Here is a 22,575-nt window from a genome sequence, read left to right as displayed (position 1 = left end):
CTGTGTTGTATCTGTTGAAACTCTCAGTATGCTTGTCTGTGTTGTATCTGTTGAAACTCTCAGTGTGCTTGTCTGTGTTGTATCTGTTGAAACTCTCAGTGTGCTTGTCTGTGTTGTATCTGTTGAAACTCTCAGTATGCTTGTCTGTGTTGTATCTGTTGAAACTCTCTGTATGCTTGTCTGTGTTGTATCTGTTGAAACTCTCTGTATGCTTGTCTGTGTTGTATCTGTTGAATCTCTCAGTATGCTTGTCTGTGTTGTATCTGTTGAAACTCTCAGTATGCTTGTCTGTGTTGTATCTGTTGAAACTCTCAGTATGCTTGTCTGTGTTGTATCTGTTGAAACTCTCAGTATGCTTGTCTGTGTTGTATCTGTTGAAACTCTCTGTATGCTTGTCTGTGTTGTATCTGTTGAAACTCTCAGTATGCTTGTCTGTGTTGTATCTGTTGAAACTCTCAGTATGCTTGTCTGTGTTGTATCTGTTGAAACTCTCTGTATGCTTGTCTGTGTTGTATCTGTTGAAACTCTCTGTATGCTTGTCTGTGTTGTATCTGTTGAAACTCTCAGTATGCTTGTCTGTGTTGTATCTGTTGAAACTCTCAGTATGCTTGTCTGTGTTGTATCTGTTGAAACTCTCAGTATGCTTGTCTGTGTTGTATCTGTTGAAACTCTCAGTATGCTTGTCTGTGTTGTATCTGTTGAAACTCTCTGTATGCTTGTCTGTGTTGTATCTGTTGAAACTCTCAGTATGCTTGTCTGTGTTGTATCTGTTGAAACTCTCAGTATGCTTGTCTGTGTTGTATCTGTTGAAACTCTCAGTATGCTTGTCTGTGTTGTATCTGTTGAAACTCTCTGTATGCTTGTCTGTGTTGTATCTGGTGAAACTCTCAGTATGCTTGTCTGTGTTGTATCTGTTGAAACTCTCAGTATGCTTGTCTGTGTTGTATCTGTTGAAACTCTCAGTATGCTTGTCTGTGTTGTATCTGTTGAAACAGAGTTGACCTCTTTTAACATGAACAGATTTTATTCCATTCTTTGCTCCCAGAAATTGATGACCAGCAACCTTTAACATCTTCTTCTGTTAATTCAAAAATGTCTAATTAGAAGAAAATGCATATTTTCCCAAGTTGTTGGGTCCTTGTCTGTGCCATCAGTAACCATGGAAATGGAGTCATGTGAGTTAGTAACTGGGCAACCCAGAGGAGGAGAGGAGTGGAGAGAAGTCTGTAAGCTGCTCCTCGCCTCACATCTCCATCAAGCCAGGGACTTTCTCATCACTAAGTAGCTAGCACAGTTTAATACACAGCTCTGACTTAGTCACTATACTATACACAAACAACACAGCGAAAAACAGCTCTGCACAGAAAATCAAGAGAATGTATTCTCTCAGTAGGAGTTGATCCACCCACTTAAGCAATAACTTTACCAATGAGGATTTTGTATTTATGATAATACTGTCGATTAGGGCGACAAAACTGGATGTACAGTATATGACAAACTTAAGAGAATCATATTCCTCTTTTTAATGTTTTATTACTTGTTTGTAAATGGTTATCATGGTGATATCCTACATTCTGCAAACGGCCCAGGCTACAATTGGGTCAGCTCATCAGATGCCTATTTCATCAGGATCTTTATTGGAAAATGGTAACACCCAGGGCTAGTTCCAGGTCATCTTGGGTGACGCCCCACTTCTCAAGCTTCAATGAGACACAGCATTTGTACATATGAATAATTGCACAACCTTTTGACCTGGCCTAGTTCAGCTAATAATTACCATTACGATAGAACAAAACTAACAGAAAGATTTAGGACATCCTGTAATTATTTATTCTACCTCAAATGCAAAGTGCACATCCCAGAAAGGCAAGCAGAGAGCCCAGAGCCTTTACAAGCCCTTTACGAGTTATTCTGACCAGTATGACAGTCTATGGTTTCTTTCTGTTATCTGACTTATTGAGAGAGACTTATAAAGAGAACTCATCATAATCACAGATTGATTCTTGACGTGTGATCTTGTGTTCATAATGAGTATTAATTATGTTTGTATTTTCAGTAATGGGAAATGTGGTGCAAAGCACTACCATGAATATGCAATGATTTTTTTTTTTTTTTACAAATTATTAAAAACTATCTCGAAATTTACACTTCTGTTCTGTTGTGCTGAGACCTCTTTATATAGTAATATTTCAGTTGGAGAATAACATTATTTCATAATTCAATTTGACCTTTGATCAAAATAATTTAATATATTACCTTTTTATGAAATGGGGGCAATCAATGATCTTCTAAGACTTATTGTTATTCATTAACCAAAAGCAAACAATTGCGATCCATTTACAATCTCAATCACAACTTCCAGGATTATTTGCTTTCTGATAATATTTGCCCTGACAGGGTTCTGGTGATCCATGCTACACCTGGCTGGAGATGAGGCTGTTTTGAAACTAGATTTCCTGAAACAAATTATATTTCCCTGTTAATGGGATTAAATGCACAGTGGTTTAGATGGTGAATTTGTATCTAGTCACTGTGTCACCGATTGAAGCACTTAAGGCTATTCTGCAGTAATTGTCTATTCAAAGTTCAAAAGGCACACGCAGATCTGAGCTTTCCTTATTGCAGGTGTATGGTAACAATTGAATAACATGAGAAAAAAGAAGAAACCAGCAAACTGCTCTTGCTAGTATTCCTAGTATTGTTCTTTATTAAGCTTTACAGATCGGCCTCACTGCCTTCGTCGAGGCCGATACGTAAAGCCTAATACAGAGCAGCGATACTAGCAAGAGCAGTGTACAGAGCAGTGTGCTGGAAGTTGGAAGTAATTGTTTTAGTGATACAATATGAATGTAACTATGAAATAATAATAAAAGTGTCTATATTGTAGGTTATTACCTCTACTTAGAGATAGAAAAGAAAACATGTTGGGGGCACTTACCTTCTTGTTCCAATCCATACAACTCAATCACTTTTCAATCTTTGTTCTGGATCAAGTGACAGTTCCATGGGCTACGCCACATCCGGTATAGAATTACATTGGACCACCAGTGTGTGTTTGTGTTGAATGCATACCTGGATGAGGAGTTGTAATGGTCTCTTATCATGACAAGTCATAAATTACTTAATCCCCTCTAGGTGCCCAAAATCTGCCTAACACTGCAACCGGGTACTAAAGTTGACATGACTGTTTGTTTAGTCTTCTGTGGGGTACGCTGTTTCCCTTCAGATGTTCCCCATCATTGAGAGACTTTGCTTTCCTGTCTGTGCCAGATCTATAACAATATTGGATCCAGTCAACAAAAGAAAACTGGGTCTTCCATGAAATGGTACCACATTTAGTGTTGTGTGGTACCACAATGAGTCAGCTCCATCAATTAAATAATCAAAACTTAATCTATACGGAGGCTGAAAATTATCTAAAGGTTTTGAACGTTTGTGTGAAGAGCAGTACTGCCTGGGGTGCGTTCAGTCCGATCAAACGTTTGCTATGTAGCGTGCCAGTCTGTACTGAATGACACATTCCTACAAAACGTTTATCAATGCCTTTTTAACAGACTTTGAGGTACATTTGCTCTGTTTGATGGGTGTTGCTTAAAGCAATGAGTGGCGTATGTAAAAGGCAGCGTCCATGCTGACAGAGTTCCCCAACACATAACCCAACCTCTCCCCAATTTTCAAATGTCCTTCAGAACAGCACAGTTTCCAATTAATTTAAAGTTACACACCGTTTTTTTGCACTAAATGCTGCCCTGTATTCAACTAGCTTCCGTGCTCAATCAGTACCATGCAACGTGACCCTGTGTGACTTTACAGGTCAGGCTATATGTCACAGGGTGTGGTACATTGGAGTGAATCAGCACATTCGGATACTATAATCCTAACAGGGCATTTCAGCCTGCTTTAAATTAATGACACTCTCCTCTCCATCTGTCCACAATGGTGAGCTGAGGGACATCTCCAATATGTCAGCCACCAACGGCAAAGTCATGAATGAATCATGTCCATTGTGCCAGTTATGGAGACTAGATTAAATATTTTAGGGTGAGGCCTTCTATTGATTAGCTATCTAGCACCAGACGCCTCTTAGAAAGTGAACTTAATTAACAGATATATTACCTGGTCCCTTTCAGTGTGTTTACTAAACTCTCATCTTAAGTCACTTCGAATAATCTCAGTGATAACTTCCAGTCATAGTGTGTACAGAGGACAAAAACGAAACTGGATAACTTTGTTGAGAGAGAGTGACGGGGAAAGGTCCCACAGACAGAGCAGAGAGAGCAAAAACGGAGACAGTGACAGAGACAGAACAGAGCATGGCTCAGGCCATGCTCACCTAGAGCAGAAAGTCAGGGGCCCTATTCTCTTTTCCAGAACGTGTTTGTCCATCTGTGCCCAACTGGCGGGGGTTGGCACCCGACGCGGGCATCTGCCACCTGTGCCCGTGCCAGCTCGGTGCACACGCATACATCTGCTCTGGCCGTGCTCAAGGGGAGCCTCCACGGTACAACAGACAGGGGGCCAAACATTGTCCTCGCCTCGCTCTGCGGCTCTGTCTGTCTGCTAACAACCTGGGGTAATCAGAAGAAGCAGTGTTGGGTAGACTCCATTAGGCCATCAGTGTTAACCCTAACCTGTGGCTTCCTCTGGAGATTAGAGAAGGATGTTGAGCACAGAGAGGGTAGAGGAAATAAGAGGTTATTGTCGTCTCTACCAGGTAACAGGTGCCAACAGATGGATCGACTGTTACTGACTGTAGATGTATTACTGACTGTTACAGACTGTTACTGACTGTAGATGTATTACTGACTGTTACAGACTGTTACTGACTGTAGATGTATTTATGACTGTATATGTGTTACTGACTGTTACTGACTGTACTGTATATGTGTTACTGACTGTTACTGACTGTAGATGTGTTGTTGACTGTTACTGACTGTAGATGCGTTACTGACTGTTACTGACTGTAGATGTGTTGTTGACTGTTACTGACTGTATATGTGTTACTGACTGTTACTGACTGTAGATGTGTTGTTGACTGTTACTGACTGTAGATGCGTTACTGACTGTTACTGACTGTAGATGTGTAACTGACTGTTACTTACTGTTACTGACTGTAGATGTGTTGTTGACTGTTACTGACTGTATATGTGTTACTGACTGTTACTGACTGTAGATGTGTTGTTGACTGTTACTGACTGTAGATGCGTTACTGACTGTTACTGACTGTAGATGTGTAACTGACTGTTACTTACTGTTACTGACTGTAGATGTGTTACTGACTGTTACTGACTGTTACTGACTGCAGATGTGTAACTGACTGTTACTGACTGTAGATGTGTTACTGACTGCAGATGTGTAACTGACTGTTACTGACTGTAGATGTGTTACTGACTGTTACTGACTGTTGATGTGTTACTGACTGTAGATGTGTTACTGACTGTTACTGACTGTAGATGTGTTACTGACTGTAGATGTGTTACTGACGGTTACTGACTGTAGATGTGGTACTGACTGTTACTGACTGTAGATGTGATACTGACTGTTACTGACTGTAGATGTGGTACTGACTGTAGATGTGTTACTGACTGTTATTGACTGTAGATGTGTTACTGACTGTTACTGACTGTAGATGTGGTACTGACTGTAGATGTGTTACAGACTATTACTGACTGTAGATGTGTTACTGACTGTAGATGTGTTACTGACTGTAGATGTGTTACTGACTGTTACTGACTGTGGATGTGTTACTGACTGTTACTGACTGTAGATGTGTTACTGACTGTTACTGACTGTAGATGTGTTACTGACTGTAGATGTGTTACTGACTGTAGATGTGTTACTGACTGTTGCAGTTTTCAGGGTTTTCTCGTTTTTCAGTTATTTTCTTTCACTCTCTCCCTCTTTAGCTAACTACAGAAACGACACACATTCACATGTGTTTCCCCAACTGTTCCTAAATGGAATAGCATTACAGCAAGCAAACATCTGTTCACATTAACACGCTAAATTAGTTTGGGGTGGAAAATGAGCTTGATCTCTGGTTTGGTTGTATTGACATCCCCGCCTGGCCTGGCCCCCCTATGAGTACTGAATCATCAAGGATTTTCTCTCTGGGATCATCTAACTCATCTGACCAATGTATTAGGTTTCTATTGTTGTTTGATTGCGATCAAATAAAGTCTCACCATTCTCATTGGAACACATGCACAGTGTTTGAGAGAGTTCATTGGTGTGTTGTTTTAACCTATTAAAGCACAGTGTCCTGCAGGCATACACTATCAGGAGAGGAGTGTTACCCATCAGCCATCATAACATGATGGATTCTACCAATTTACAGAGGTCATAAATCAGATACAATGTCGCCGAACAGTTTACCGTCTCTCTAAGGCTTTTGCATTATGGGTAAGGGCCCATCTGACATCCCATTGGAGGGTTGGAGACTAGGACATTCCCGCCGGACAGCTAATTGGTCAGCCATTAAGTGTTGTGTTTCAGTAACACTAAGGCTCTAATGGCTTCCAGTAATAACAGTAGTGATCATCCATTAACACACGATGTAAAGTCTCACTAACTCTTGAATTGAATGTGTATAATCAGACAAACATCTACATTTGGATGATCAATCTTTGTAGTGATATTCCCCAAAATCTTCCTTCTGAACAGAGACGAAGGAATGCAAACAGAAGGTACAGGTGATGAAGAAGCTAGTACTTCAGCTCCCTAAACCCAACCAGGACACCATGAGAGTACTCTTCAGACACCTGCAGACGTAAGTTCACAGCCTTTCATGTCATTGGAGCACTACATGTTGTTTTTTTAATGTCCGGAATTCGGACGCATTGTACTGCACTGTTAGGTACACGAGCATTTCGCTACACCCACAATAAAATCTGCTAAATTTGTGTATGTGACCAATAACACTGGGTTTTTTTTAGAAGAAAGCAGGCGAATGGTACTACAATAGCTACTGATATAACTCATAAACTATCTTATCTGTTAGTGTTTCAAAAAATCTGATTGACAACAGAGGGTCAGACTAAAACATCAAGCTCGGTAGAAAGTTTATATGACCCTCCTATCCCCCTTCCCCCATCCGACCGAAGCATCCTGGCCCCATGTGTACAGGGAAGGGGGAAATGACCTCAGTGCTGCCTGCCTGGCCTCGGTCCACTCTGACAGTCCTGGCCAGGCTAAAGGGGCCATATGGCTAAACCCATGTCCCAGGAGAGGTATTCCATCCCATCTTACCCATATTTACCACCCCACACAGGAGGCCAAATGAATCATTTTAGATTGATGAGCCCCTCCCTCACTGGAACATACCCCTTGGCTGTAGCAGAGGGCGGGTGTGTGTGTGTTTGTCTGTTTGCTTCCGAATGCCAGGTCCCTCAATTAGTCCCTCACTCATATCCCCATGCAGAATCGCCTGCAGAGATACCCCCGAAGAATCTCTGTCTCTGTCTCTCTTTCTCTCTTTCGTTATCTCTCTTTCTTTCTCTCTTACAGCAATGACACACCTAAATAAAGGGTTTACGTTTGCAGAAAAAAGGCAAATAATAAGTAAATAAATAAATCACACATGATCCTAATTAACTGTGGTCTGCTGTGTAATTTAGATTGGGCACACGTACCTAGCAACAGAGAGTGGGACTGGGAGTGAAAGCAGTACAGAGCGAGAGGGAGAGAGAGAAAGAGGTGAATTAGATTTAAACCACATCAGTAGGTAGGGGTATAGCAGCCAAAGTCCTGGATCTGGTCCCTAGGGACCCCTTCTCCTACCATTCTGTCACATGACATCTTCTGGCTTAATAATTTTCAAGGTGAGAGGACAGGGGGAAGTCATTTTGTGGCAGACACAGACTTGGAGGCACTGCCTGGGATTTACTCTGTCCCCACAATCCCCTTGCAGTGAAACCATTTGGGCAAAATAATGCATCATTAACTTTACTTCACTTATTCTCATAAAATCTGTCAAATGGACTATTATTCAACATATTATATTATGCAAAACTACATAAAGGAGCTGCAGGAGAAAGAGAGGACCAGGTATAGTATGGTATATTTTCTCTGAGATTGCCAGAGGAGAGAAAGAGAGGAGACACTGAGAAAATCTTCTGAAGACAATTAGAAGACAAGAATGTGAGTGCAGATTTAAATCTGAAAAACACTTATCAGCATGTTGCCTCATCAAAGATATCAAATGAGATTACAAAAAGGCCCTGTGGAGAGAATGTGTTAATGTGTGTGTCCCTGCCTCCCACATTAAACAACGTTTGTTCCAAAATTAAGAGTGGTTTATCATCCAAGACTTCACTGAGCAGTTTTATTTCAGTCCTGGCTGGGTTGACCGTGCCTTCAGTAAATGCAAAAGTCTATGAACATTTCTCACTGCTTTGTTGTGGCTTCATTCTCTGCTTGTGTGGAACCAGTGTTCCTCTTTCTCTGCAATCCATGGGGGCTGGCTTCAATATGGAGCCGTGTACTTGCATTGTGATGATGTGGTCAAGGAAAGCAGATTCTCTGAAAGGGTACCTTCACTTAGTCATTCTATTTATTCTCCTATTTCTGTTGTTTTTTTTAATCACTGCTGTTCATGGTACCATTTACCACAAGGGCTTTAAAAAAAAATCCATGGGTCTGTTTTCTGTCTTTCAATTCTTGCTGACCTTACTGCTGAGTGGAAAACAAACTTTTGGATGTAACGTCTCTAGGGGTAGTAGGAAGCCACAGCCGAGACTAGGAGAGTAACAAAATCAACGGGTGCTACTGGAGCAGAATGGATGGCATAGGTCTGTCTAGGACAGCTCTTATGATTGGCTCTCAACTGCCATGTTCCCATGCAGTGTTTTGTAACCACAGTGCACTGAGAAGATGCTCACTGGAAACTTTTCAATACTTGAACAAATGTTTGGTCCCATGGGGTATTTTTAGTTCAGATGAGATGGGGCACTGTCTGTTCACTTTACGAGACTGACACTTACAGTTTCAACCTCCGAGCCATAGACCACCCCCCCCCCCCCCCCCCCCCCCCCCCCCCCGTCACCTCTCCTCCGTACCCCACCTCCTCCGGCTCCCAGGCCCAGTCTCCTCTCATCTCCTCCTCACCTCAATTTATTATCTGTCTCATGATCCTGAAGAAGTCAATGATCCTGACCCAATTAGGAGAAGGAATGAGGGTAGGAGGGACGCCATCATGGTCCAGCTCCCATTTTCTGTCATGCCCCGCTTGGCGAAATGTGATGCTAATTAATTACCATTGGCGTCTTGGGCCATGCACGTCAGCTCATGTAGGAGATATCAACCATTCGTCAGATCAAATCATGAGTGCCCTCTGGTCACCTCTCAGGGTACGGTAGGCTGGACACTCACTGCTGATAGCTGTGCATGCCCCCATGGGATTTTGAAATCATTGTGCCAGTTGAAGTGTTACTGACAAGTCTTTGTGATTTTTGGGTGTGCAGTATTTAAAGTCTGATTTTGTTTTCTGCAGGACTAGTAGTATTAGAGGTAGTAGTAGTAGTAGTAGAGGTAGTAGTAGTAGTAGAGGTAGTAGTAGTAGTAGTAGTAGTAGTAGTAGTAGTAGTAGTAGTAGTAGTAGTAGTGGTGGTGGTTGCCGTAGTAGTAGTAGTAGTGGTGGTGGTGGAAGTAGTGGTAGTAGTAGTAGTAGTAGTGGTGGTTTGTGGTAGTAGTAGTAGTAGTAGTAGTAGTGGTGGTTTGTGGTAGTAGTAGTAGTGGTGGTTTGTGGTAGTAGTGGTAGTAGTAGTGGTGGTTTGTAGTAGTAGTGGTGGTAGGAGAAGTAGTAATAGTAGTAGTGATGGTTTGTGGTAGTAATAGTGGTAGTAGAAGTAGTAGCAGTGGTAGTGGTGGTAGTAGTAGTAGTGGTGGTTTGTGGTAGTAGTAGTAGTGGTGGTTTGTGGTAGTAGTGGTAGTAGTAGTGGTGGATTGTGGTAGTAGTAGTAGTGGTGGTCTGTGGTAGTAGTGGTAGTAGTAGTGGTCGTTTGTGGTAGTAGTGGTGGTAGGAGAAGTAGTAATAGTAGTAGTGGTGGTAGTAGTAGTGGTGGTTTGTGGTAGTAGTAGTGGTAGTAGAAGTAGTAGCAGTGGTAGTGGTGGTAAGAGTAGTGGTGGTAGTAGTAGTGGTGGTGGTAGTAGTAGTAGTAGTAGTGGTGGTGGTAGTGGTGGTGGTGGTGGTGGTGGTGGTGGTAGTAGTGGTAGTAGTAGTGGTGGTGGTAGTAGTGGGGGTAGTAGTGGTAGTAGTAGTGGTAGTAGTAGTAGTAGTGGTGGTGTTAGTAGTAGTAGTGGTGGTAGTAGTGGTGGTGGTAGTAGTAGTAGTAGTGGTGGTGGTAGTGGTGGTGGTGGTGGTGGTGGTAGTAGTAGTGGTAGTAGTAGTGGTAGTAGTAGTAGTGGGGGTGGTAGTAGTAGTAGTAGTAGTAGTAGTGGTGTTGTGGTGGTGGTAGAAATAGTAGTGGTGGTAGTAGAAGTAGTGGTATTAGTGGTAGTAGTAGTTGTACAAGTAGTGGTGGTGGTGGTAGTAATAGTAGTGGTGGTAGTAGTAGTAGTAGTAGTTGTACAAGTAGTGGTGGTAGTAGTAGTAGTGGTGGAGGCAGTAGTAGCAGTGTTGGTGGTAGAGGTAGTAGTAGTAGTAGCAATGGTAGTAGTAGTAGTAGTAGTAGTAGTGGTGGAGGTAGTAGTAGCAGTGTTGGTGGTAGAGGCAGTAGTGGTGGTGTTAGTAATAATAGTGGTGGTATTAGTAGTAGTGGTGGTGGTAGTAATAGTAGTGGTGGAAGTAGTAGTAGTAGTAGTGTTAGTGGTACTAGTAGTAGTAGTAGTAGTAGTAGTAGTAGTAGTAGTAGTAGTAGTGGTGGTGTTAGTAATAATAGTGGTGGTAGTGGTGGTGGTAGTAGTAGTAGTAGTGGTAGTCGTAGTGGTAGTAGTAATAGTACAAATAGTAGTACAAGTAGTAGTAGTGGTGGTGGTAATAGTGGTAGTGGTGGTGGTAATAGTGGTAGTGGTGGTAGTAGTAGTAGTAGTGGTAGTTGCAGTAGTACTGTACATGTACTGGTGGTAGTAGTAGGTGTAGAAATAGTGGTGGTAGTAGTAGTAGTACTAGCAGTGGTGGTTGTGGTAGTAGTAGTGGTAGTAATGGTAGTAGTGGTAGTAGAAGTAGTGGTGGTGGTAGTAGTCATACTGGTGGTGGTAGTAGAAGTAGTGGTGATGGTGGTAGTCTTAGTAGCAGTAGTAGTGGTGGTGGTGGTGGTAGTGGTTGTAGTAGTAGAAGTGGTAGTAATGGTGGAAGTAGTAATAGTGGTGGTAATAGTAGTAGTAGTAGTAGTAGTAGTGGTGGTGGTGGTGGTGGTGGTAGTAGTAGTAGTGGTAGTAATGGTGGTAGTAGTAGTAGTGGCAGCAGTAGAGGAGGTAGTAGTAGTGGTGGTAGTAGAGGAGGTAGTAGTAGTGGTGGTAGTCGTAGTAGTAGTGGTGGTAGTAGTAGTAGTGGCAGCAGTAGAGGACGTAGTAGTAGTGGTGGTAGTAGAGGAGGTAGTAGTAGTGGTGGTAGTCGTAGTAGTGGTGGTGCTGGTGGTGGTGGTAGTGGTGTTAGTAGTCGTAGTAGTAGTAGTGGTGGTGGTGATGGTGGTAGTAGTAGTAGTGGTAGTAATGGTGGTAGTAGTAGTAGTGGCAGCAGTAGAGGAGGTAGTAGTATTGGTGGTAGTCGTAGTAGTGGTGGTGGTAGTAGTAGTAGTGGCAGCAGTAGAGGAGGTAGTAGTAGTGGTGGTAGTCGTAGTAGTGGTGGTGGTGGTGGTAGTGGTGTTAGTAGTCGTAGTAGTAGTAGTGGTGGTGGTGATGGTGGTAGTAGTAGTAGTGGCAGTAGTGGTGGTGGTAGCCGTAGTATTAGTAGTTGTAGTTGTAGTGGTAGTAGTAGTAGTAGTGGTGGTGGTGGTGGTGTTGGTAGGTGTGGTAGTAATAGTAATAGTAGTAGAGGTAGTAGGTATAGTAATCAGCATGGTCAGAGGAGGAGGAGGAGAGTAAGAGTATAGTTTGCTAGAGTAAGCATTTAAACACTAACCTATAGCAGTTTCCATTGTGCAGTGGCAGAATGACCATACAGAGCTTCGCTAGGTGATCTCCTCCTGTGAATATACAGTGGAATTACTCTAATAATTGATTCACCTTATTTGAGATCATTAGTGAACCATTGGCTATGAAAATCCAGATCCTTAGATCATCGCAGTGTTCTAATATTAAAACGTGGACGGTCTGACAGGCAGAGAACAGTCATGTACAGGCACAGGGCTGAGTTTAATTGCAGACATAAATGGGAAATGATAGTGTGTACACATTGTAATCGGGTTTCACTCTGAGACACACCCCAAAACACTTAGTCACATGGACACACAACACACAGACATACACACAGCATATCAACTGCCTGAATAGATACTGTATTTGCCAGGTCAATTAAAACTGTATTGACAAGGTCAATTAAAAAGCACTCACTCATCATATTGTCATCCACATGCTCAATTATTTGCATTCAGTAAACTCTGTTTTTGCCACTCATCCCCTTAAATAGATCTTCACACAAATTCTGATGGCCCATGCATGTGGTGAGACTGAATCTGTACTGTAGTTATGCTTTGGTAGCATTGATAAATAGGTGCCAGGGAATTTTACTTCCTGCAATTACGTTCCCACCTGTGACCTTAAGAGTTCACGTCTGGAATCAATTATGGCACTTCTCCCACAATAGTCCAAAACGTCAGCGTTTTGTAACTTATAGCATTATGGCACTGGTAGACACTGTTCAGTACTGCTACGACCACTATTGTTACTACTATGGCCTTACTTCCATACATAAACTACCACAGTACACGGCTACACCACTACGTATTCGCTCTGACACAGTATCATGATAGCATATTTTATGGACAAGTATATATTTGTTTACTCAAAGTGAGATGAGGATAAATAATCATGATATCAGGTTGGATCATCGTCAGGCCTTTGTGTCCGTAATGAGGTTGAGAAGTATGCATGGCATGTGCCCACGCAGGGTCGATATTATAATGACATATGGATCATCGTCAGGCCTTTCTGTCCGTAATGACGTTGAGAAGTATGCATGGCATGTGCCCACGCAGGGTCAATATTATAATGACATATGGCAGAGCAAGATGTTGACCATCACATACGATTAACGATTTCGAGGCATTTTTCCATTGGTGAGGTACAGCCTGATCCTGACCTTTTAAGAGAAGCTTTTTATTGACATACTGTAGACTGTACACTGAAACCAGCTGTTTAGACAGACTATCTCTAGTGTGAATGTCAGTCCTTCTGAAATGCCTATCTTGATTGCTCTCTTTCATACCTGTATATCTGCCTTTACAACAGCTACAAGTTATGTTGACTGAACTATTAACTATTAAGGTAGTTGTCACAAAGAATACTAACTTCATATACTGAAAAAAGGAAGAAAAAAATGCTATGTTTTTTATAATACCTGTTCACTAAATGTGTACGCCGTTGTGACGTTGGAAAATATACAGGTTGTTTTTTATTATTTAATAATCATTAAAAAATATATATATTTCAGCCATAGATAACATATTTAGGGCTAAAGACCAGCGTCAGACGCCGCAGTGCAGCAGAGTGCTGAGAGCTGAGACCAGCCTAAGCCTGGCACTTTGACAATACCTTTTGGATGCAATTATCTGCTGAGAGGCCGTGTGTGGATTCGTTTTGAGCATGGAGGGACCCCATCCCACCTCAGAACGCTTCGTCAAGAGCCCACAGACAGCTTGGAGATGCGCCCCATGCCACAGGCCTTCCATCCCATTCCAGGCCTCACTCCATAATGGGCCCAGAGGCCTGTGGGTGGCAGCCTCCTCCACGGAGGGAGTAGAGAGAGGAGCGGAGTGAGTCCCCCTGCCTGGGCCTACTTGGTGTCTCAGTCCCACAGCCAAGCCTCAGCTCAGGGAGAATGCTTCTCAAAAAATACTATCACGTATTCTGTCCTTTCCCCCGAAATGTAGTCCTTATATGCACCCTGCATAGCGTACTGCATAGCGTACTGCATAGCGTACTGCTCATATCAAGATAATGGAATATATTTCTGATGGATTATGGCAAAGGAAGAAGGTGATCTGTAAAGTAAAACAAAAGGGAGTCACTGAGGAACCAATTTCCTCATTGTGGCATAGAAACCTACAGGATGTATATTTATTTATTTATTTTATTTCACCTTTATTTAACCAGGTATGCTAGTTGAGAACAAGTTCTCATTTGCAACTGCAACCTGGCCAAGATAAAGCAAAGCAGTGTGACACAGACAACAACACAGTTACACATGGAGTAAACAATAAACAAGCTATAACACAAACAAGTCAATGACTAAGTAGAGAAAAGAAAGTCTATATACAGTACAGTGTGTGCAAAAGGCATGAGGAGGTAGGCAATAAATAGGCCATAGGAGCGAATAATTACAATTTAGCAGATTAACACTGGAGTGATAAATGATCAGATGATGATGTGCAAGTATAGATATATAATGTACAAGACTTGCATATGCTTCTTGATTTTTTTAGCCCTTTTTCTCCCTAATTCCGTGGCATCCAATTGGTAGTTACAGTCTTGTCTCATCGCTGCAACTCCGGAGAGGCGAAGTTCGAGAGCCTTGCGTCCTCCGAAACACAACCCAGCTGAGCAGCACTGCTTCTTGACACAATGTCCGCATAACCCGGACACCAGCCGCACCAATGTGTCGGAGGAAACACTGTACACCCCGCCACCGTGTCAGCGTGCATTGCACCTGGCCCGTCACAGGAGTCTCTAGAGCGCGATGGGACAAGAACATCCCTGCCGGCAAATCTGGGCGACGCTGGGCCAATTGTGCGCCGCCCCATGGGTCTCCAGGTCGCGGCCAGCTGCGACAGAGCCTGGATCGAAACAGGATCTCTAGTGGTACAGCTAGCACTGAGATGCATTGGCTTAGACCACTGTGCCACTCTGGAGGCCCCTGCTTCTTGATTTCCTGATACCCAGGATTCTCCAGACATCTCTACACTGAAACTCCATCCAGATTGATTTAGTAACTTTCCCTATTCAGATACATAGAGTCAATGGATGTTCTTCAGTTCACTGCCGGTGCTGAACGTGTGGTATGAAGTGAGCGGTTTAGTTGTGGCTGAACCTGGACCTTTGAATACACAAAGCTGGGTGCACAAATTATATACAGTGTTGCCAATACTGAAATAGGAGATGCCTTCAACAGGGGCCATTCAAGGGTAAAAATGTGCATTGTTGACAAATCTGGTGAACGTACGTAGAAATGATCCACCATCATCCAGTGGAAATGAGATCTCATTTTGTGATGATCATTGATGTTGACTTGAAAAACCAACCTCGTTTCATTACTTTTTATGAATTTATCCCATTGTTTCAAACTCTTATTTTCCCAGATAATTGAACCCTTCTCTCTCTGCAGGATTCTGACGTGCTCGCAGAAGAACCTCATGTCGACCCAAGGCATCAGCATTGTGTTTGGCCCGACACTCATGTGGCCTGAGCTGGACTGTGGGAACATGGCGGTCAACATGGTCTATCAGAACCAGATAGTGGAGTTCATCCTCATTGAGAGCCCAGAGATCTTCGGCCTGCAGAAGAAGTGATAGGGACATTTCATCTACAGCTATGGATGAAACAGACAAGAGGACTTACTGTGCCTAAAGCTTGGAGCGAGTTGCTAGTATTACTGTAATATATTATTAATAGGGAGGATGTACACCTTATGTTAAAGTGTTAGTCATTTAAAAAGGGGATACCATTTATATTTTATTATGAACTGGGTGGTTTGAGCCCTGAATGCTGATTGGCTGACAGCCGTGGCATATCAGACCATATACCACGGGTATGACAAAACATGTATTTTTACTGCTCTAATTATATTGGTAACCAGTTGATAATAGCAATAAGGTACCTCTAGTGTCTGTGGTATAGGGCCAGTTTCCAGGCACTCCGCGTTGCATAAGAACAGCCCTTAGCCTTGGTATATTGGCCATAGACCACACCCCCTCGAGCCTTATTGCTTAACTATATCACTATTATTTCTGTCAGTTTGAACCCAGTAACTAAACTGTATTTGGTGAATTTTACATTAGTAAATCTATAATAGTAAAGGACAGTAGTTTGTGCTCTGATTTGTCCGTTGCCTTTTACTGCACAGTTATCATGAAAGAAGTACGCACACAATAATTGATGCTATGTTGAGTTGTTTGTGCATACGTGTGCCTGTGTGATGCATTGTTTTTATTCAAGTCTTTGAATGAGCATCATCCTAAATACCAACTCCAAACTGCAGCCGTCTCTGAGTATCAGTTTTTTTTTTATATTCTATGCAAATGGAGCCTGTCTCAGACACATTTGGAAATTAAAAAGAAGCCTTTGAATACGAGCACTGAGTTTGGTTTTATCAGATACGTTGTATGAAACCACAAGGTCTCCCTTTCTCCTCCAATTTCAAGATTCAGTTTTAGGGGTTAAACACACACGAACACACACAAATGATGAGATAATTACTTTAAATTATTTTCTATGATGAACGACCACTCATCAAAACATAACTAACGGAGCTGTTCCTGACATAAAGCAAGCAATCACAGTGTAAATGAATGGGAGGGACAGCAGAGGGGAGGGGAGCAGACACAGCATTTGTAATTTAATGGTGATCACAGGACCCATGGCATATGTCTGTCAGCTCCTATTATCTGGCCCTGCTTCTCAAAGCACAGCTGCAATTAAAACAGGCGCCCTAATCTAGACTTGTGTAATGCCATTTAAATGTGTCCCTTTCAAAGTTCACATGTCCCCATACTGTACACGGTGAGACCCTTGTTATATGCGCTTGATACTCTCTCTTAAATATTTGTGCAGCGCAGGTTACTGGGACCTGCCAGAATAAATGAGAAGATAATCACATCTGATTTGTATTGTGTGAATATCAAAGCCATCACACATATCGTTGCCCACAAGTACAGTAGTTCTCCTGATGTTTGGCACAACTTTCTAATTTCTTATTTCAAATTCTAAGAGAAGAATTCATTGCTGGATCTTTGATGAGAGTCATGATAAGGCTTTAATCTCAAATAAGACTTTGTTCACGCTTTTAATCAGTAGGCTTGTTTTGATTGGTCCAGACTGATCCAAAGCTGGTCAGCAACACCACTTCTTCATTGGTCTGGGCCAGAGGGAGGGTGAGAGAATCAGCACCCTCTGCTGGTCACTAAAGTAAAAGGTAGTGTCACCCACACACAGGTGTTCCCCATCTTTCTATCAGAGCACAGCTGCTTCACCCCTAATTATACGCCTAGAGGCCACATGAAACATATTCCCTGTCTGCTCACAGTATGTGTTCTCCGGGAGCAAAGCTTTGTTGCTCTGAAAGCTATTTTTGACTTTAAAGACCGAACAGGAGATGCATTGTGAGACAAGTAGGTAGGTCTACCGACAATGCGTATTTGCAACCAAAGGAAAATAGTTTTTTGGTATTTTTGTCTTACTGTAGTTGTGGATCTTTCAGCCTGTCTAAATATCAGTATGATGACAACTCAGTAACTACACCAACAACAGAACTGCAGCTGTCCAGGTGACCTAAATCCACTGTCATTATACCAGAGAACGGCAGATGTCAAGGTATCCTAAATCAAATTATTGTACCAGAGAACGTCAGCTGTCTAGGTGTCCTAAATCAACTGTCATTAATACCGGAGACCATCAGCTGTCCAGGGGTCCTACATCAACTGTCATTATACCGGAGAACATCAGCTGTCCAGGGGTCCTAAAACAATTGTCATTATACCAGGGAATGGCAGCGGTCCAGGAGTCCTAAATAAACTGTCATTATACCAGAGAACGGCAGCTGTTCAGGAGTCCTAAATAAACTGTCATTGTACCAGGGAATGGCAGCTGTACAGGTGTACTAAACCAACTGTCATTATACCAGGGAATGGCAGCTGTACAGGTGTACTAAACCAACTGTCATTATACCAGGGAATGGCAGCTGTACAGGTGTACTAAACCAACTGTCATTATACCAGGGAATGACAGCTGCACAGGTGTACTAAACCAACTGTCATTATACCAGGGAATGGCAGCTGTACAGGTGTACTAAACCAACTGTCAGAGGGACTATTTGTCAAAAGAAAAGGATACACAGGCACCCTCCAGCACTTCTTACAGCATCAATACCACTATCTATACCAGTGTAACGGATGTGAAATGGCTAGCTAGTTAGCGGCGGTGTGACTATACCACTATTTATACCAGCATCTATGCCAGCATCTTTAAAAGCATATGTACCAGCATATATACCAGCATCCATACCACTATACATCTATCTATACATATATGTATAATAGCATCTATAAAACTACAATTGAAGTCGGAAGTTTACATACACTTAGGTTTGAGTCATTAAAACTTGTTTTTCAATCACTCCACAAATTTCTTGTTAACAAACTATAGTTTTGGCAAGTCGGTTAGGACATCTACTTTGTGCATGACATAAGTAATTTTTCCAACAATTGTTTACAGACAGATTGTTTCACTTATAATTCACTGTATCACAATTCCAGTGGGTCAGAAGTTTACATACACTAAGTTGACTGTGCCTTTAAACAGCTTGGAAAATTCCATAAAATGATGTCACGGCTTTCAAAGCTTCTGATAGGCTAATTTACAGCTGTAATTGCTGAAAAAAGTGCCTCTACAAAGTATTGACTTTGTTTTCCAAGATGGCGTAGCAGTCAGACGTCTTTGTCCTGTCGTGTCCCTTGTATATATCGTTTTACATCTTTTTCGTCGCATATCCTTTAAAATATTTTCTAAACCTCAATATCTAAATACTCTCCTGCAACAAGCCTCACCCAATGTGGCGTGGATCTGCTTTTCTTTCCCTAAAGTGTTTATATTTACTTCGGATCCAGAATCCCTCAACTGAAGCTAGCCAGCTAACTACCAGCTATCAGTCAGCAAACCATTGCCAGCGGTCATCAGCTAACTAGCTAACCGCGATCCCGGATGACTACTCCTGGCTAGCGTTTCCATCCCAGAGCAAGCACCAATTAGCTTGAAGCTAGCCTGGCCAGGGCTCCTGTGCTACCACCGAAGTATACTCCTGGGCTACAGTATCCGGACCCCTTCTACAGCCGGTACGGGGCATGGAACCCGGCAGGTCCTCTACGACTGGAATACCGACATAATCTGCCCGAGGACTCCAACAGGCCCCTCAGGCACGACGCCCGCTGAAGGCCCATTATGCTAACCAGCTAGGCCTGCTAGCTACCCAGAGCTACTTGGAACCCTACTAATTCCATGACTGGTCTATCGACGTCACCGCAAGAAGAGGCAGAAACAGAATTACCCCCATCGCGATGTCCCCAAAAGGCTACCTTTCTAGCCCCTGCTATCTGCTTGCTTGCTTGCTGACCCAGTCTGCTAGCTGCTAGCTTGCCGGGCCCGGTCTGCTAACTGCTAGCTTGCCTGTCCGGTCTGGTAACTGCTAGCCCTTGCTAACTGCTAGCTTGCCTGCCCGGTCTGCTAACTGCTAGCCCCTGCTAACTGCTTGCTAACCCGGCCTGCTAACTGCTAGCTTGCCCCGGTCTACTAGCTGCTAGCTTGTTTAGCCCCGGCCTACTAACTGTTAGCTTGTTAGCCTGCTAACTGTCTGAATCGCCGTGTCCCCAGCCAGCCCAACCACTCACTGGACCCATATGTTCACTTGGCTATGCATGCCTCTCTCTAATATAAATATGCCTTGTCCATTACTGTCCTGGTTAGTGATTACTGTCTTATTTCACTGTAGAGCCTTTAGCCCTGCTCAATATGCCTTAACCAACCATGTTGTTCCACCTCCTACATATGCGATGACATCACCTGGTTTAAACATCTCTATAGACTATATCTCTCTCTTCATTACTCAATGCCTAGGTTTACCTCTGATGTACTCACATCCTACCTTACCTTTGTCTGTACACTATGCCTTGAATCTATGCTATCGTGCGCAGAAACCTGCTCCTTTTACTCTTTGTTCTGAACGTGCTAGACGGCCAGTTCGTATAGTCTTTAGCCGTTCTCTTATCCTACTTTTCCTCTGTTCCTCTGGTGATATGGAGGTTAATCCAGGTCCTGCAGTGCCTAGCTCCACTCCCACCCCCCAGGTGCTCTCATTTGTTGACTTCTGTAAACATAAAAGCCTTTGTTTCATGCATGTTAACATTAGAAGCCTACTCCCTAAGTTTGTTTTACTCACTGCTGTAGCACACTCTGCCAACTCAGATGTCTTAGCCGTGTCTGAATCCTGGCTTAGGAAAACCACCAAAAACCCTGAAATCTCAATTGCTAACTATAACGTTTTCCGCCAAGATAGAACTGCCAAAGGGGCGGTGTTGCAATCTACTGCAAAGATAGCCTGCAGAGTTCTGTATTACTATCTAAGTCTGTACCCAAACAATTTGAGCTTCTACTTCTAAAAATTCACTTTTCCAGAAACAAGTCTCTCACTGTTGCCGCTTGCTATAGACCTCCCTCTGCCCCCAGCTGTCCCCTCGATACCTTACGTGAATTGATTGCCCCCCCATCTATCTTCTGAGCTTGTGCTACTAGGTGACCTAAACTGGGACATGCTTAACACCCCGGCCATCCTACAAACTAAGCTTGATGCCCTCAATCTCACACAAATGATCAATGAACCTACCAGGTACAACCCCAAATCAGTAAACATGGGCACCCTCATAGATGTCATCCTAACTAATTCACCCTCCAAATACACCTCTGCTGTTTTCAATCAAGATCTCAGCGATCACTGCCTCATTGCCTGCATCCGTAATGGGTCTGCGACCAAACGACCACCCCTCATCACTGTCAAACGCTCCCTGAAACACTTCTGCGAGCAGGCCTTTCTAATCGACCTGGCCGGGGTATCCTAGAATGACATTGACCTCATCCCGTCAGTAGATGATGCCTGGCTATTCTTTAAAAGTGCCTTCCTCACCATCTTAAATAAGCATGCCCCTCTCAAAAAAATTTAGAACTAGAAATAGATATAGTCCTTGGTTCACTCCAGACCTGTCTGCCCTTGACCAGCACAAAAACATTACGTGGCGTTCTGCATCAGCATCGAATAGCCCCCGTGATATGCAACTTTTCAGGGAAGTTAGGAACAAATATACACAGGCAGTTAGAAAAGCTAAGAAAAGCTTTTTCAAACAGAAAATTGCATCCTGTAGTATTAACTCAAAAAAGATCTGGGACACTGTAAAGTCCATGGAGAATAAGAGCACCTCCTCCCAGCTGCCCACTGCTCTGAGGCTAGGAAACACTGTCACCACCGATAAATCCACAATAATTGAGAATTTCAATAAGCATTTCTCTACGGCTGGCCATGCTTTCCACATGGCTACCCCTACCCCGGTCAACTGCCCGGCACCCTCCACAACAACCCGCCAAAGCCCCCATAATTTCTCCTTTACCCAAATCCAGATAGCTGATGTTCTGAAAGAGCTGCAAAATCTGGACCCCCACAAATCAGCCGGGCTAGACAATCTGGACCGTCTCTTTCTAAAATGATCTGCTGAAATTGTTGCAACCCCTATTACTAGCCTGTTCAACTTCTCTTTCGTATCGTCTGAGATTCCCAAAGATTGGAAAGCTGCCGCGGTCATCCCCCTCTTCAAAGGGTGAGACCCAAACTGCTACAGACCTATATCTATCTTACCCTGTCTTTCTAAGTTCTTCGATAGCCATACCTTCTCCGCTATGCAATCTGGTTTCAGAGCTGGTCATTGGTGCACCTCAGCCACGCTCAAGGTTCTAAACAACATCATGACCGCCATCGATAAGAGAAATTACTGTGCATGCGTATATCATCGACCTGGCCAAGGCTTTCGACTCTGTCAATCATAACATTCTTATTGGCAGACTCGACAGCCTTGGTTTCTCAAATGATTGCCTCGCCTGGTTTACCAACTACTTCTCTGATAGAGTTCAGTGTGTCAAATCGGAGGGCCTGTTGTCCGGACCTCTGACAGTCTCTATGGGTGTGCCACAGGGTTCAATTCTCGGGCCAACTCTCTTTTCTGTATACATCAATGATGTTGCTCTTGCAGCTGGTGATTCTCTGATCCACCTCTACGACACCATTCTGTATACTTCTGGACCCTCCTTGGACACTGTGTTAACTAACCTCCAGACGAGCTTCAATCCCATACAACTCTCCTTCCGTGGCTTCCAACTGCTCTTAAACGCAAGTAAAACTAAATGCATGCTATTCAATCGATCACTGCCAGCACCTGCTCGCCCGTCCAGCATCACTACTCTGGATGGCTCTGACTTAGAATACGTGGACAACTACAAATACCTGGGTGTCTGGTTAGACTGTAAACTCTCCTTCCAGACTCACATTAAGCATCTCCAATCCAAAATTAAATCTAGAATCGGCTTCCAACTTCGCAGCAAAGCATCCTTCACTCATGCTGCCAAACATACCCTCGTAAAACTGACCATCCTACCGATCCTCGACTTCGGTGA

The 22,575-nt window shown here is 43.1% G+C and overlaps 1 protein-coding gene across 2 annotated transcripts in view; it reads left to right on the top strand.

The window, feature by feature from the left end:
- The window catches only part of LOC139380921 (rho GTPase-activating protein 15-like), a 64,409-nt gene extending 47,441 nt beyond the window's left edge, over positions 1–16,968 (top strand). Inside the window, exons 12-13 of one of the 2 annotated variants that reach the window (XM_071124088.1) lie at positions 6,664–6,769; positions 15,479–16,968. In XM_071124088.1, coding sequence (XP_070980189.1) covers positions 6,664–6,769; positions 15,479–15,662 — 290 coding nt within the window. In that variant the 3' untranslated portion in view covers positions 15,663–16,968. The remainder of the gene's footprint in view (positions 1–6,663; positions 6,770–15,478) is intronic. The other variant, XM_071124089.1, reaches the window with a different exon arrangement.
- The last annotated feature ends 5,607 nt before the right edge of the window (positions 16,969–22,575 follow it).

Source organism: Oncorhynchus clarkii, chromosome 22 (genome assembly GCF_045791955.1).
Source record: "Oncorhynchus clarkii lewisi isolate Uvic-CL-2024 chromosome 22, UVic_Ocla_1.0, whole genome shotgun sequence".
NCBI lineage: Eukaryota > Metazoa > Chordata > Actinopteri > Salmoniformes > Salmonidae > Oncorhynchus > Oncorhynchus clarkii.
Note: the sequence above shows the minus strand (reverse complement) of the source record. Positions and strands in the feature narration are given on the sequence as shown.